Source organism: Zosterops lateralis (assembly GCF_965231275.1).
Source record: "Zosterops lateralis genome assembly, chromosome: 5".
Lineage (NCBI taxonomy): Eukaryota > Metazoa > Chordata > Aves > Passeriformes > Zosteropidae > Zosterops > Zosterops lateralis.
This window is the reverse complement of record NC_139766.1, coordinates 53,189,867-53,202,549: the sequence shown is the minus strand read 5'-3', so window position 1 is coordinate 53,202,549 and position 12,683 is coordinate 53,189,867. Positions and strand designations below refer to the sequence as shown.

The following is a 12,683-nucleotide window of genomic DNA, read 5'->3' as shown; positions in this document are numbered from 1 at the left end:
TATCAAAATAGATGGCTCATGGTGTGATTTTGGGGCTGGACTGTCCCAGGCTGGGAGTTGAACTTTGTGTGTCCCTTCTAATTCATGATGTCCTATGAAGTGCATTTCTTGGTAGGACCGCAATGTTTTGCCTTTCTCTCCCTCTGTATTTCTCTTTCTTGTACTTGGTAGCCAACAATAACACATCAGAAAAAGGGACTGGCAAATGACAGCTGTTTTTAAATGAGATTAGCAAGATTCAGCAGATGATTTTGACAAATTGTACCGTTTGCTACATTAAATATAAGTGTAAAATGATGGTTTAGAACTTGAGAACAATTAGCAATATCTGTCAGGATGAGCTTAAAATAATTCAGTGGTGATTGGAAGGAGTTCGTGGTTGTGCATATGTGCCTGACAGACAGTGTAAATAAGGAGGATAAGATCTTAGAGTCTGTTCTTTCCAAATGTGAACATAATTCCCAATGACACTTATGTGTGTCCACAATGTTGTGGTAGAATTAAGCAGAAAAAAATATCCAGTGGTATTCTGGTATTGCAAACTGTCAGAGCAGTAATTTTCAAAACTTCCTGAGCTCCACAGAACTCCATAACCTATTTGTGTGCAGATGAGCTGACCCCCAAAGTGCCTCCCATCATATTGAAATTAAATTAAGGCAATGCAAAGACAGTTGATTCTATACCTTCAGGCCTGTGTCCCACCTTACCTAGAAGTTCAGTATCACCTTATAATTTGTAGGTGTGACATACAATACCTGAAGCATTGGCTCTCACTGCATGTAAAGCTGTTCAGAAATTCTTAAAAAGTGGAGTCTTCATTTAGTTTGTGAAACTGTCAACCCACCATTCTTCCAGAGCTTGGTTGGTGTACTCCAGAGATAACAAAAAGGAGAAGGTGTAATACAGTGGATACTCTCCCGAAGTCAAATAGTTTGAAACAAATAACAGTCTTCAATGCCAAGCAGAACTGTATCAGTTGTTTTACTTGAGATTGGGACACTGAAAACCAACCATGTTTTGGCAGAAGAATGGAGAGATTTTTCTTTATTTAGATGATAACTGCACTTTTCTGACTTTCTTTGTATTTCAGACTTTGCCTCTAGCAATTTTCCAGATTTAGACACCTGTAAAATTCCTTATTTGGCTCTGTTTCAAATATTTCAACTTAGAAAATGAGAACAGTAAAGGAAAAGAATTGCTTTATCACTTCTGTGATATTCCAGTCATATAGCTGATCTGAGTATGGGTTAAGTGCTTATAAAAGGAACAGAAATGGACTGTGTGTTTTTATGGGGTAGCTTCCAGAGGTATCTTTTGCAGTGATTTGGATAAGTGGTGCCACACAAAGTTGGAAGCATTGTATGAAACTCAGCAGAGTGTTGTTTCCAAATGTAACTTTTGAGAGAGATTATTCATATACCTTAATTTAGATTTGTACATTCAAAAAGCATTTGCTAAACTTTGGTGTGAACAAGGAAAGCTTTCACTCTCTAGTCCAGCTCTTTAATCCCTGTGTCCAGCTAAAAGGGTAGTTTCTCTTATTAACACCAGTAATGTACAATTTATATACATACACCAGACTGCAGAACTAGATGGCAAGATTCAGAGGGAGGATCACTTGCCTAGAAAAAAATGTAGGGGGTTTTGTTTTGGAGTGGGTTTTGTTTTTTCCACCCCCAGATATTCTGATTAGCTTTAGACCTTGTATTTAATAATTTTGCTGCTGCCCTTTTTTTCTTCATTGCATTAAAAATGGGCACAGTTGCTGTTATTTAAGGAATGAATTCTGGAGATAGCAGTGATCTGTACACAGATATATGTAATGTATGCCCAGTGCTGCTGAGCTTAGTGAAACAGGCGTTGCTCATGGTCTGGGAAAATACCCGCTCTTCTCTATGAGAAGCAGACCTTTACAAAAGTCATTAAAAAATTACAGTAGGCCTGATGCCTCTCTTAGTTGATCAGTCTTGTGTCAGTGGTAATCAAGAAACTATAGGAAAGTCTTTTCTGGTCTCATCTGTGCTGCTAAAAGTAATAAGTAGAACTTCCATACATATGTGTAGGTTTAGTGTTGGCAAATAGATTCCCTTAAGCTGATTGTTTTAATTTTCTGTTATAAGTCTGATGATAAATAGTGGAAGGTATGTACTAATGTTTTGCTCAATATCTTTATTGTGCTTGTTAAAATAAGAGATATATAAAGCAGGAAGACAAATCTTACCTTTACAATTTGGTGGGCATGGAGACATTACTTTCTCTGCAGAAGGAGGTGGTGCAGGTGCTCCTCAGCCTACCCTGCTGTCTCTTTTAACATCATCATGGGAGCTGTGAAAGTCTTGAAAAATTAAAATGAACAAACAAGTAGTGTTTTTGAAAATTTCAGCTTGACCTAGATGCATGCTGGTGGTGAGATCCCTGTGGTGCAGGGCAAGGAGGCTCTGGGGAGGCCGATGATTCCAGATGCACAGGATTGGCTGTGCCCTGAGCCAAAGCCCCACTCTGGCCCCGGGTGAGGCAGCCCTGGTCCCCATGGGGCTCAGTGACACAGCCCTGGGCTGGGCTTGGCATCCGCAGCCTGACGTGCCAGGTGGCTCTGGACGCATCTGCTGGGAGCTCCCTCCTGGTATGGGAGGTGGAGGAGTTCAACTGCCTCTATGCTGCAATGACAAAATTAAGCTTGCTATGCTGTTTCTAAAACTTAGTCAACTTAAAAGGCAAAGGCAAAGCGGGCTGTTTTCTCTTCATTGACAAAATCAAGATGCGATTGCACGTACTCAGCTGCCTATTGGTCAATAGTGAAGCTTAACAGCAGCTCTAAATGTGTCACAGTGAAATTTAGGTTCCAGTTGTATGTGTGCAGGCTGAATACCACAATAATGGGAGCTGCATGCACAATGCAAGGTCTCTGTATGTGGCTTCCTAAATTTCTACATTACTTCAGCCCCCATCTAAAATTCCTGCAGTTCCTCTTGTTGTTGTTGACAATAATACCATTATAATTGGCCTACTAAAGCTGTATGCATGTATTCAGTAAATCAGACATGACAGTATGCAATATACCCAGGCATTTGCTGCTATAGTTAAAAATGAATGGATTTGATACAAATTCTCCCAACTAGACATTCACATGGCCTAGAAATAATGTGAGATTTGGTTCTACAGCATATCTGAGGATCTCAAATTCCAATCTTAGGCTTCTAGAAATTAATTTTTCCTAGGATTATTTGATATTGGGGGGTTGTACCCCTGTGGCAATGAGCTCATATATCTGAAGGACATTTCAGATGAGATCTGCCATGGAAAGTCAACACTCTCAGCTTCCAGTTCTGAGCATTAACAGCATGGCCATCCTTCTCCCAGCAGCAGTGTTAAGTTCCTCATTCAGAATAATAATTCAATAGCAGCAGTTGAGAAAATACAGTGGAGTTGGATTCAGACACTGGAAAAAGTTGGCAATATCAATGGCACAAAGAATTATCATAGAATCAGGAGCTGCTAAGAACATGAGATAATCTCTCAAAAAAAATTCTATGTAGACTTTCCCATTTTCTTCCTCTTCTCTCCAGACATTCCTGGAATGAACTATTAAATTACTGGGCAAAGCATATATGGTTTTTATTGGTGAGGGGGCTCTGTGCAATGTTAGAAGGTGAAAATCAAACATGCACTGAAATTGAACTGTGACCTCAATTCACAGTGGCATTTAAGCCATGTGGCCTTTGAAATAAGGTACTTAATTTTCTGAGACTTATATGGGCTACTGAGATCCAGAAATGTTGCACTTTCATATGTAATAAAATTATAGCACTTAAGAACACTTCAAGCAGTGGACTTTGTCCTTTCTTAGTTGATAGAAAGACGAACAATGGTTTAAATATCTTCCCGTTTCATCCTTGCAGTCACAACACAGTTCTCTCACATTTTTGTTTTCTGGACTGATTCCATAAGACTGCTCAAATCACTCTAGAAATAGCTGATAATATCTAATTTGGATTATTTTTTTTGTGTGTGTGTGCGTGGATCAGTAGGGCAAGAGGTCTTTGAAAAGCCATTCTAATGATGTTATCGATATCTGAACTTATTGAGCATTTCTCTGATTTGGTCTACATTAACTTAAAATGACAGATTTCTGGTGGCATGGCTGAGTGCAAATGCGATAGTTAAATGCAAAGAATTTTCTGCTAAACCACACCATAATATTAATGTGCTGAGGGTTTTTAAAAAGGCAGGAGAGAATTACGTTTGTGCTGTCCTCATCCAGATTCTGAAGTAAAGCTGGAAGTAATGACATGCTAATAAAATAGGAGGGAGAAACTGGTGCAGAGTTGTTGCAGTGTCAGCATGTTGGCTCCTGATGCAATCATGGGAGTGCTCCTTGAGCATAGTTAGAAATGACATGTTTAGTGTGGGGCCACTTACAGCTGAGACAAGCAGCGGGGCTGGAAGAGAAATGAACAGCATTACTTTTGTATGATTTTGAAGATTTTCTCCATTTGTAAATAGTGTTGTTGCATCATTTTTCTAGAAAGTGAATGCCTTACAGTATCTATAAAAATAATTTTCTATTCCTTCTCAGCTTTTATTACTTTCTGCAAAAATTTTTTCTTATGGCCAAAAGAGTTCATTCTAGACATGTACACCAAGTAAGTTTGTGGTCATCCCAGTTCTCTCATTTCCAGCTCTACATGAAGAAATGAGAGAGAATGTAGGTCTCACTAGGGAAGTAATTTTCAAGTCTGATACCCTTTACTTTTTAATTTGTGTTATTTGACTTGGTTGAATGACAGTATGTTGAAGAATACACTAAGAAGAACAGAAGCTTCCAGACTTCAGGCCTTGGCAAGAAAATATCATACCTCATTCATAAGGTTTAAGTTAACCTTAAAGTTAACCTTAAGTTAAAGGTTGCATATTGAGCTAGAGGTAAAAACTGTGATGTACCTCTTTCATATCAGAAAGATCAATATTGTAAACTAGAGGAAAAGTCCTGAAATGACAGTGAAAGGAAAATATTCCAGCAATGTTAGTACTGTCCAAACAATCTCTTCCATCTTTTCATTGAGGTGGTTTTTCTTTTAGAAAACAAGCAAAAGTAATACCTCTTCCACCCCTTCTGTAGCAGAGAGATACATAGACACATAAAAAACAGCTGAAACAGGGACATAAAATTATGTATATATATGGGAATAGTAACAATGTAAAAATGATTCAGGGGTTTTGTGCTTTGGCTTTTTTTTTTTTTTTTTTGTTTTAGGTTTTCAATTTTATATAACAACTGAAATTAAATTTTGCGAATCAATTATGTAATAAAATTTCTCTTATCACTGCTTGAAAGTGTAATGCATGTGCTGCTGTGCACTGCCATCTCCTGAAAGGAACAGAGTAATCTTTATTATATCTTAAATGGCTTTTTGTGTAGAGAAGTTAGAGACTCTAGGTATGAATTAGGCCTGAATTTCTAAAGGAAAACAATCTAATTTCTATTGGCTGCTCAGACACGAACTATGTTTAGAACTTTTTTTTTTCAATTCACCTATGTATCTATGTGTTTTACTTATGAAGATACTCCTATGCTAGAATATGTGGGACGTTGTTCTTGTGAGAGAGTTTCTTTAAAATGTCAAATACAGTATTGGTTATAGGAAAAATTGCATCTGAAATATGGAGCCATAAAACCATAAGCAGTGGTCAGAGCAAAAGCGGAGGGCATTGTACTCAAGGGAGAAAGAGCAGAATTTGTGCAAACAGAATGGAGTTTGATCTAACCCAGGCCCTTATATGTTCAGGTGCTGCCAGAGGTAGGGTTTGTTTCAGGCTGAGAAACTGGAGAAGCAGTATAGGAGTTTCTTACAAATATCTGTGTGTGAAAGACAAGATTGTCAAGAAAGTTCAGCTGTTGAGGACCTGGATGGATTCATCAGTGCAGGATTATCCTGGCAGCAGCCCTCAGTTGCCCAGTGCAAGGGCAAAGGTGCTGAAGGGGATTTTTATGACAGCACATACAAAAGAGTCCTAGTTATGTAGGACTTTGCTGTATCCCCTACTCAGTAAATGACCTGGATTATTTTGAGGACCAAGCCAGACTTAAGATGGTATTTCCCATTTGTTGAATAAGAAGCTGTACTCTGCAGTGTGGGCTGGAAGATCTTTGTTTTGCCATGCTGTTCTGCAACAAAGTCGACAGCTGCCCCGTGTGTGTGCCTGAAATCTGTGTATGTTCACTTCTTTACAGTATAGCAATTGAGACAGAATTACTCTTCTGGGATAGAATTTGACTGATTACTGTAATTATTTCCCATTTCCCCCCCCCGCTTCCCGCCTTAGTTTTACCTTTGTTACTGTGTAGCCATGTAGAATCCTTCCTTGGAGTGTTTTCAGGGCTATTTCATTATTATCAGTATAGGTGTAACCCTCAAGTGAAGCCTATGTGGGCTTGATTTGAGTTCCATGAGGTAAGAAACATGTTTTAGGATATGTCTTGGACACAGTTTTTTGTCCCCTTAAATGCTACATGTATCCACAAATAGCTGCTTTGTGGAGAAGACAGGGCTTGTAGCATCTTGCATACCAAGTGTGTTCTTGGCCATGTGCAGCTTTGCTTTGTGGAGCTAAATAAAACAAGGGAAAATGGAATGGGGGCAAGGGGAAAAATGAATGTTTTCAACTGAGATTTGCACAGAGATGACAGGTGAACGAGGTGGAGAGGTAAAGAACAGCTGTTCCAGATGGTAGGAGCTTCAGGAGGGAAAATGCTGGAGTCAAAGTGGTCAGATTGTAGGAAAAGATGATGCTCATGAAGGATGAGTGGTGCTGGCAGGGAGATGAGTGTTGCAGGTCAGTGGGAAAAACACAGCAAACACTGTGTATGAAGTTTATGTACCTTAAAGTAGCCATTTCCTCTAAATGAATCATTTTCAGTTCTTTCCAGCACTGATTGCTGATGCTTACCTGCAGCCATTAGTGATCAGCATTTTCTGTTTTTGTTTGCCTTGACACATTCACTGCCTTAGCTGAGTTCTGTATTGACAACAGACACTCGAGAATGAATAAATAAACACAGTTTTCTAAAGTCTGGTTTTGAAGCAGCCCTTCTGTCTCTCTAACCTACTGCCTGGAATGGAAAGCTTTAAAGGTGCTTGAAAATCTAATAGCCTCGATTTTAAGGTTTCAAACAATCTACCATTTGTCATAGGACTGTAATACTGTAATTGGAGCCGTCTCTGGATAAATAGGTCATGCAAAAAGCAAGTGTAAAATGATAAGAAATTTGCGATGCTAAAAGTGATGATGCTATGATTTAAAGAAAAGAAAAGCTTAACCCCTGGATTAGTCTTGGAATTCTGTTTCAGTACATCTGAATAACTGGCTAAAAGAGAGTTGGGCACTCTTGCTCTGCCAGCTCCTCTTGAGTTTATTGGTTCCCTGTTTATAATATTCTGCTTAAATGTTTTGAAGAAATAGGCAGAACATTAACTTTCTGTGAGATTTATAAAATTATAACTTATTTTAATTAACCATTTAAATTTAACTTACTGACTTCAAGAGTCAGGCAATTAGCTGGAATTGTTGTTTTGCAAATCCTAGACGTATTATAGCTGAAATAATTTATATTGGCTGCTGACCTGTATGTTGATCATGGGTGTCAATTCTATATAATTTTCCCTGTGCTGCTACCTTTTTAGTCTTCGTCTCCCACTGTTTGAACTTTAATATTTTGAATGACTACAGTGGGCCAGGATCTACATTCAGCATCATCTCTACTGACAATTAGAAAATATAAATAGCACCTTTGGAAGAAACTTAATTTTTCATTTCATAGCCATGTTCTTACACAGATCATTTGCTTTGTGCCTAATTAGTTTCCCCGATACTTCTAGCTTGAATCAATGCTTCCCTACAATTTTTGTCTTAGATTATGTCAAAATGTAAGAATTTTGTATATTGTGAAGCAATGTTGGGGCTCTATATAGAAAGAACTGCTCTTATGGAGGGAGGAATGCATGATGTTCTAGCAAAAAAAGTCTAAAGTGTTTATGATTAATGCTTTGGGATACTGCAGGTGAAAGGCGCAAAGTGATTTTTTTGTTCTTTTTCTTTTTTTCCTCCACAGGAGCGATTTTTGATGAATCTGCCAAAAAAGATGAGGAAGTTTTTCGCATGGCAGTTGCTGATCTCAATCAGAATGATGAAATCTTACAAACAGAGAAAATCACGTGTTCAGTGACATTTGTGGATGGCAACAATCCTTTCCAGGCAGTTCAAGAAGGTAGGATAAATAAAAGAGATTTCCTGCTGTTGTTTCTGCAGTGACATACAAAGTATTACCCTGAATTTCCTGAATGGGAATTTGTTGTTTTTGTTGGCATTTTTTAAATATGAAATATCAAAAAAAGCATTTAGGTTTGGATTTAGCTGCTTTAGTTTGTGTTGGTTCTAGTGACTTACAGTAACAGAGTCAGCTTTTATCCATTTTCTATGTATAGGCTGTTGAAATGTGATAAAGAAGTCAGACACACTTTGCCTACATCTTTTCTCTTTTCCAGGCTGTTTTGAAGTTACTTGTCAAAATGATGACTACTTCCTACTACTTTTTGATTTGATTTTGTGCAACTAATGGCAATTTGTTGGGAAACATAGGTTGTTGTGTGGATAACCTTTTCAGCCCACACACCTGGAAAAGTTACATATTTTAGAGGAGGGATTAGAGAGAACCTGATGATTCAGAAAGTTGTCTGTGTCCAACATGATTTTGTTCTCAGCCTGTCCTTTGTGTCTTTCCGCAATTACTGGACAAGGGATGATGACATTGCTTTGAACTCCTTTGATAGTGGCAGGATGGTAAGAGAAAATAATATTTGAAATCCTTCTGAGCTGGATTAGGAAATCACTGGTGTGACTGAGAAGTTTCCTGGAAAGATGGGGAGAGAGGTCTTTAGGAAATGAGGATTCAAATTTGGGGTTGAAGCATTTGTGATTTCTTTGCTCTTCTGGCACACTAACTTCTTCCTGAGATGCCAAAGTTATTTATTTGTAGGTATATTAGTAAACTTAACAACAAAACTAAATCTTGATGGTTTTGTATATCATTATTGGCTCTGTATTGACACTTGAGGTTTAAGGGAAATATGCAATTACTTGCTTCAATATTTGTGAAATTGAAGGTTTGGTTCCAATGGATTATTGACAAGGCAATACTAATGAAAAAGCTTTTAATGCTTACTTTGTTGTTTGTTTTTTTTTTTTTTTTTTTACTAATGACGCTCTTAATTTTTGAGAATTTATTAATTTAGCACTTTCTTCAGTTAAGTTTTACAAGTAGATCGATCTGTGTAATGAGAAGAATTGCAGTCTGTGCTTGATAGGGCTGAAGCAGGAAATGATGTGATTTTGAAAATATTCCAGTTAGAATCACTTCCATCTCTTTCAATCTAAGGCTAGCATAGAACCTGTAACTACCTGATACTTTTAGAATTCAGAGGGGGAAATGAGTAAGTGAGCTCAATCTTTTAAAGATGCTTTCTATGTTGTTAGTATTTAAGCCTTTTTCTTTTTATTTATTTATTTAAGAATCCGGGATGGATAATGGTAGCTGATGCTCTGTGTTTAGCATTAATTAACTCTGAAACTTAGCAATTAATTTCCCATATCATTGTGGTGGTGTAGTTGCTAACTATTTCACGAAATTATGTTTTAAATACCTTAATTGTAACTTAGACAAACTAGGAGTGCCTAGTAAAGTAGAATATTCCAAAGGAGTTAATGACCCAATATTTCAATATTCAGTTATTACTTTATGCAAAAGTTGTGTTTGTCATTGTTGCAAGTATAGTCAACATTTGAAATGTGAATGAAGCAGATTTGACATATATTTCATTACCATCTGTTGGAGAGGTGAAAGGTCTGTTATGATATTGATGAGTTCAATATTTTCCAGTAAAAGCTGTTTCTTGTAAATACACGGTCAAATATAGCTACATGCGTAGCAAATAACGTATTCCTTATCTTTTAAGAGGCCCCTGTGTTTTGTTTGGAATAATCCAAGTGAAGAACAAAGATTTTAATCTTTCGCATGTATGTATTGGTGATACTTGGCTTGTTAAAATATTTTACCACAGTTAATGTGTTTTGTTTTAACTGAATGCAGGCAGAGGCTGTAAGAATTCGATTACTTTCCACCAGTTTCTGGCCTTTCTCCTTTTCTCTGTACCTCTGTACCACTCATCCCTTGCTCTTAATTGTATTTCTTATAAGTGTTACTAGCAGGGAAGGGAACCACTCTAATTTTTGCCACATATTGGCAAAAGTGGCATATTGCCATGGTTGGTAACTTGGATAAATGCTGAGCAAAAATGCACTGTACTACACACCGGGAAAAAAGGTTCATTTAAACATTCAGACCATTCTGGTCTTTTATTTGTAAAAGAAATACTAGAATAAGACTAAATATCATATTTTTCAATGTATTCTCAAACTTGCTTTTTTCATGCAAGCATGATGCTTTCTTTAGAATCATAACACCACTTAGTCTGAGGTCCGTGGCCTATCCTATCAAGCAGAGCCTAAATGTTCAAAAAATATAGTATTCATTTAATTTCTATTTTCTTGTTTTAATTATTGTTGTATAAACTGCTTGAAGTTTTTTTTTTGTTTTGTTTTAGACTGGAATATCTGGAGTTTAAGGCTCTGACTTTTTTCTTTTTGTATAAACTACAGAAGAGCCTTTAAAACCCCCAACTTTTAATGCTTGGTGTAAAATGCTTATTTAAAGCATTAGATCCATTATCATAGCTTTAAATTGATCTAAAATTGGTCTAAATTTGTCTGAATTATCCTTTTCAGTCAATAGAGAAGGATAAAGAATTTGCCTAGGACTGTGAATTTGAAAAAACCAAGAAGTCATGAGCAAAGACCTCATGAGACAAGACATTAGATACCGAGCTCTTTTTCATAATGATGCAGTAATGGACAGCCTGAATAATTTATTTTATTTCACTTTACTAGTGAAATTGGCAAGTAACTCCCAAACAATGTGAGCAGAAATACTCAGACACTTCATAGTGACTTGGGGATGTAAAGATAAATAATTTGAGAGGATTGCCAGCTGTGCAGTACTGTGTTCCTCCCTCTCAATCTGTTTTTATGAATTATTATGGTGCCCTTCCACTTGTACCTTAGGGCATCTCTTTAGCAGCTCTGATTGGGGGGATGATACTATAGCAAAGCCGAGTGTTTTTATCCTAGAAGACCAGTGAATGGCATGCCCCATAATACCACTGGAAGTGCCCTCAGGGACCATTTATAGGCATGTTCTAGTGCACAGAAACAGGAGGTGAAATTCTTTAAGTTACGAAAATTAGTCTTCCCTTCTGTTGGCCACAGAAAGGGCCAACAGCAAGTGTGATTCATCCCATGCCCTTGTGGAAGCTGCAGCCCAGTCGTTGAGTTTTGTCACAGTGGCACCTGTGGAAATGTCCAACATGGCAGGTTCCTTTGTCTCTTCATTTCTTCAAGATAAAACACTTCACAATATTTAGAGTACTCTCCTGTGCAGTGTCTCAAAATATTTGTGTGCTTGTGTGATTGAGAGAGGGATAATACTGTGTCTGGCTTTTTTATGCTGTGTTCATGTCGGGTACCACAAAGGAAAAGCAGAAATTTTAAGATTTCTTTGTATATAGACGTTGAAAGAAGTAGGGATAGTCAGGTCTTGCATGGTAGCTAGGCAGTGATTTAGCACTATGAAACAAGGAATTATGATCCATATCCATACTGGTGCTAATAATATATATCAGTGAAATCTTTACTTCCTTTCCTGTGAGACTCCAATTTACAGCAGTATTTAAATAGGGGTGGGACAGGCCTTCAAAAGGGTTTGAGTTCTATATATACCTAAACTGTAATTATTTTTTTATAAAAGACATGCTTCTCTATTTCTTTTCAATGAATTCTTTTTTCTTTCACTGGGAAATTTGGTTGAAATAAATACAACACTTGTTTTCTTGTTTGTCAGAAAATCACTCTGTTCTCTTATCTTTGTTAGTTTTATTATGCTAGTGCTTACATCAATACACTAATAATTAAAGCTTTAATTTTATGGTTCAGAGCCTGCTGTTTCCTCCAGTCCTCACTTTATCATTAATCGTATGGCTATACAGGAGCTGAATGACTGATACAAAATGTGTAATGGCCTTTGCATTTTTGTGGCAAGTGGAGGGAAGGGGTGGCTTTGGTAACTTGGACCAGAGGTAAGACTTTGGCTCGTGCTGATACACGTCCTTGAGCAGCACAGTTACCTCAGCCCCCATGCTGCCATTTCCACTTGCACACCCAGAGTTATGGAGCAAACTCTGCAGGAATTTGCAGTGCTTGAGGCATCCACAGCATCTGGAAAGTAGTCAGAGCTTGGCCAAAGATGTGTGTTGTCCTTGGAGATCCTTTGGCAATGTTTTAACCTCATGGCAAACACTTTATTTTCATTTAGTGCTGGTGGGGTTTTTCTTACCTTACTCCTAACTTTTTTTTTTTTTCTTTTGACAATATCACATTTTACTTATCTTGAATAATAATTCTATAATAATCCAATGTTTTCTTCTATAAGTTACCTATGACATGTGACAAATAGATTTGATTGATGCTGTTTGAAATTAACTTTGCTGTATCCTTTTTCCTATTGTAATCACATA

At 37.4% G+C, this 12,683-nt stretch overlaps 1 protein-coding gene across 1 annotated transcript in view; it reads left to right on the top strand.

Annotated features, from left to right (window-relative positions):
- GRID2 (glutamate ionotropic receptor delta type subunit 2) overlaps positions 1-12,683 on the top strand; it is a 681,673-nt gene that overhangs the window by 128,948 nt on the left and 540,042 nt on the right. Inside the window, exon 2 of the mRNA XM_083862309.1 lies at positions 8,111-8,266. Coding sequence (XP_083718435.1) covers positions 8,111-8,266 — 156 coding nt within the window. The remainder of the gene's footprint in view (positions 1-8,110; positions 8,267-12,683) is intronic.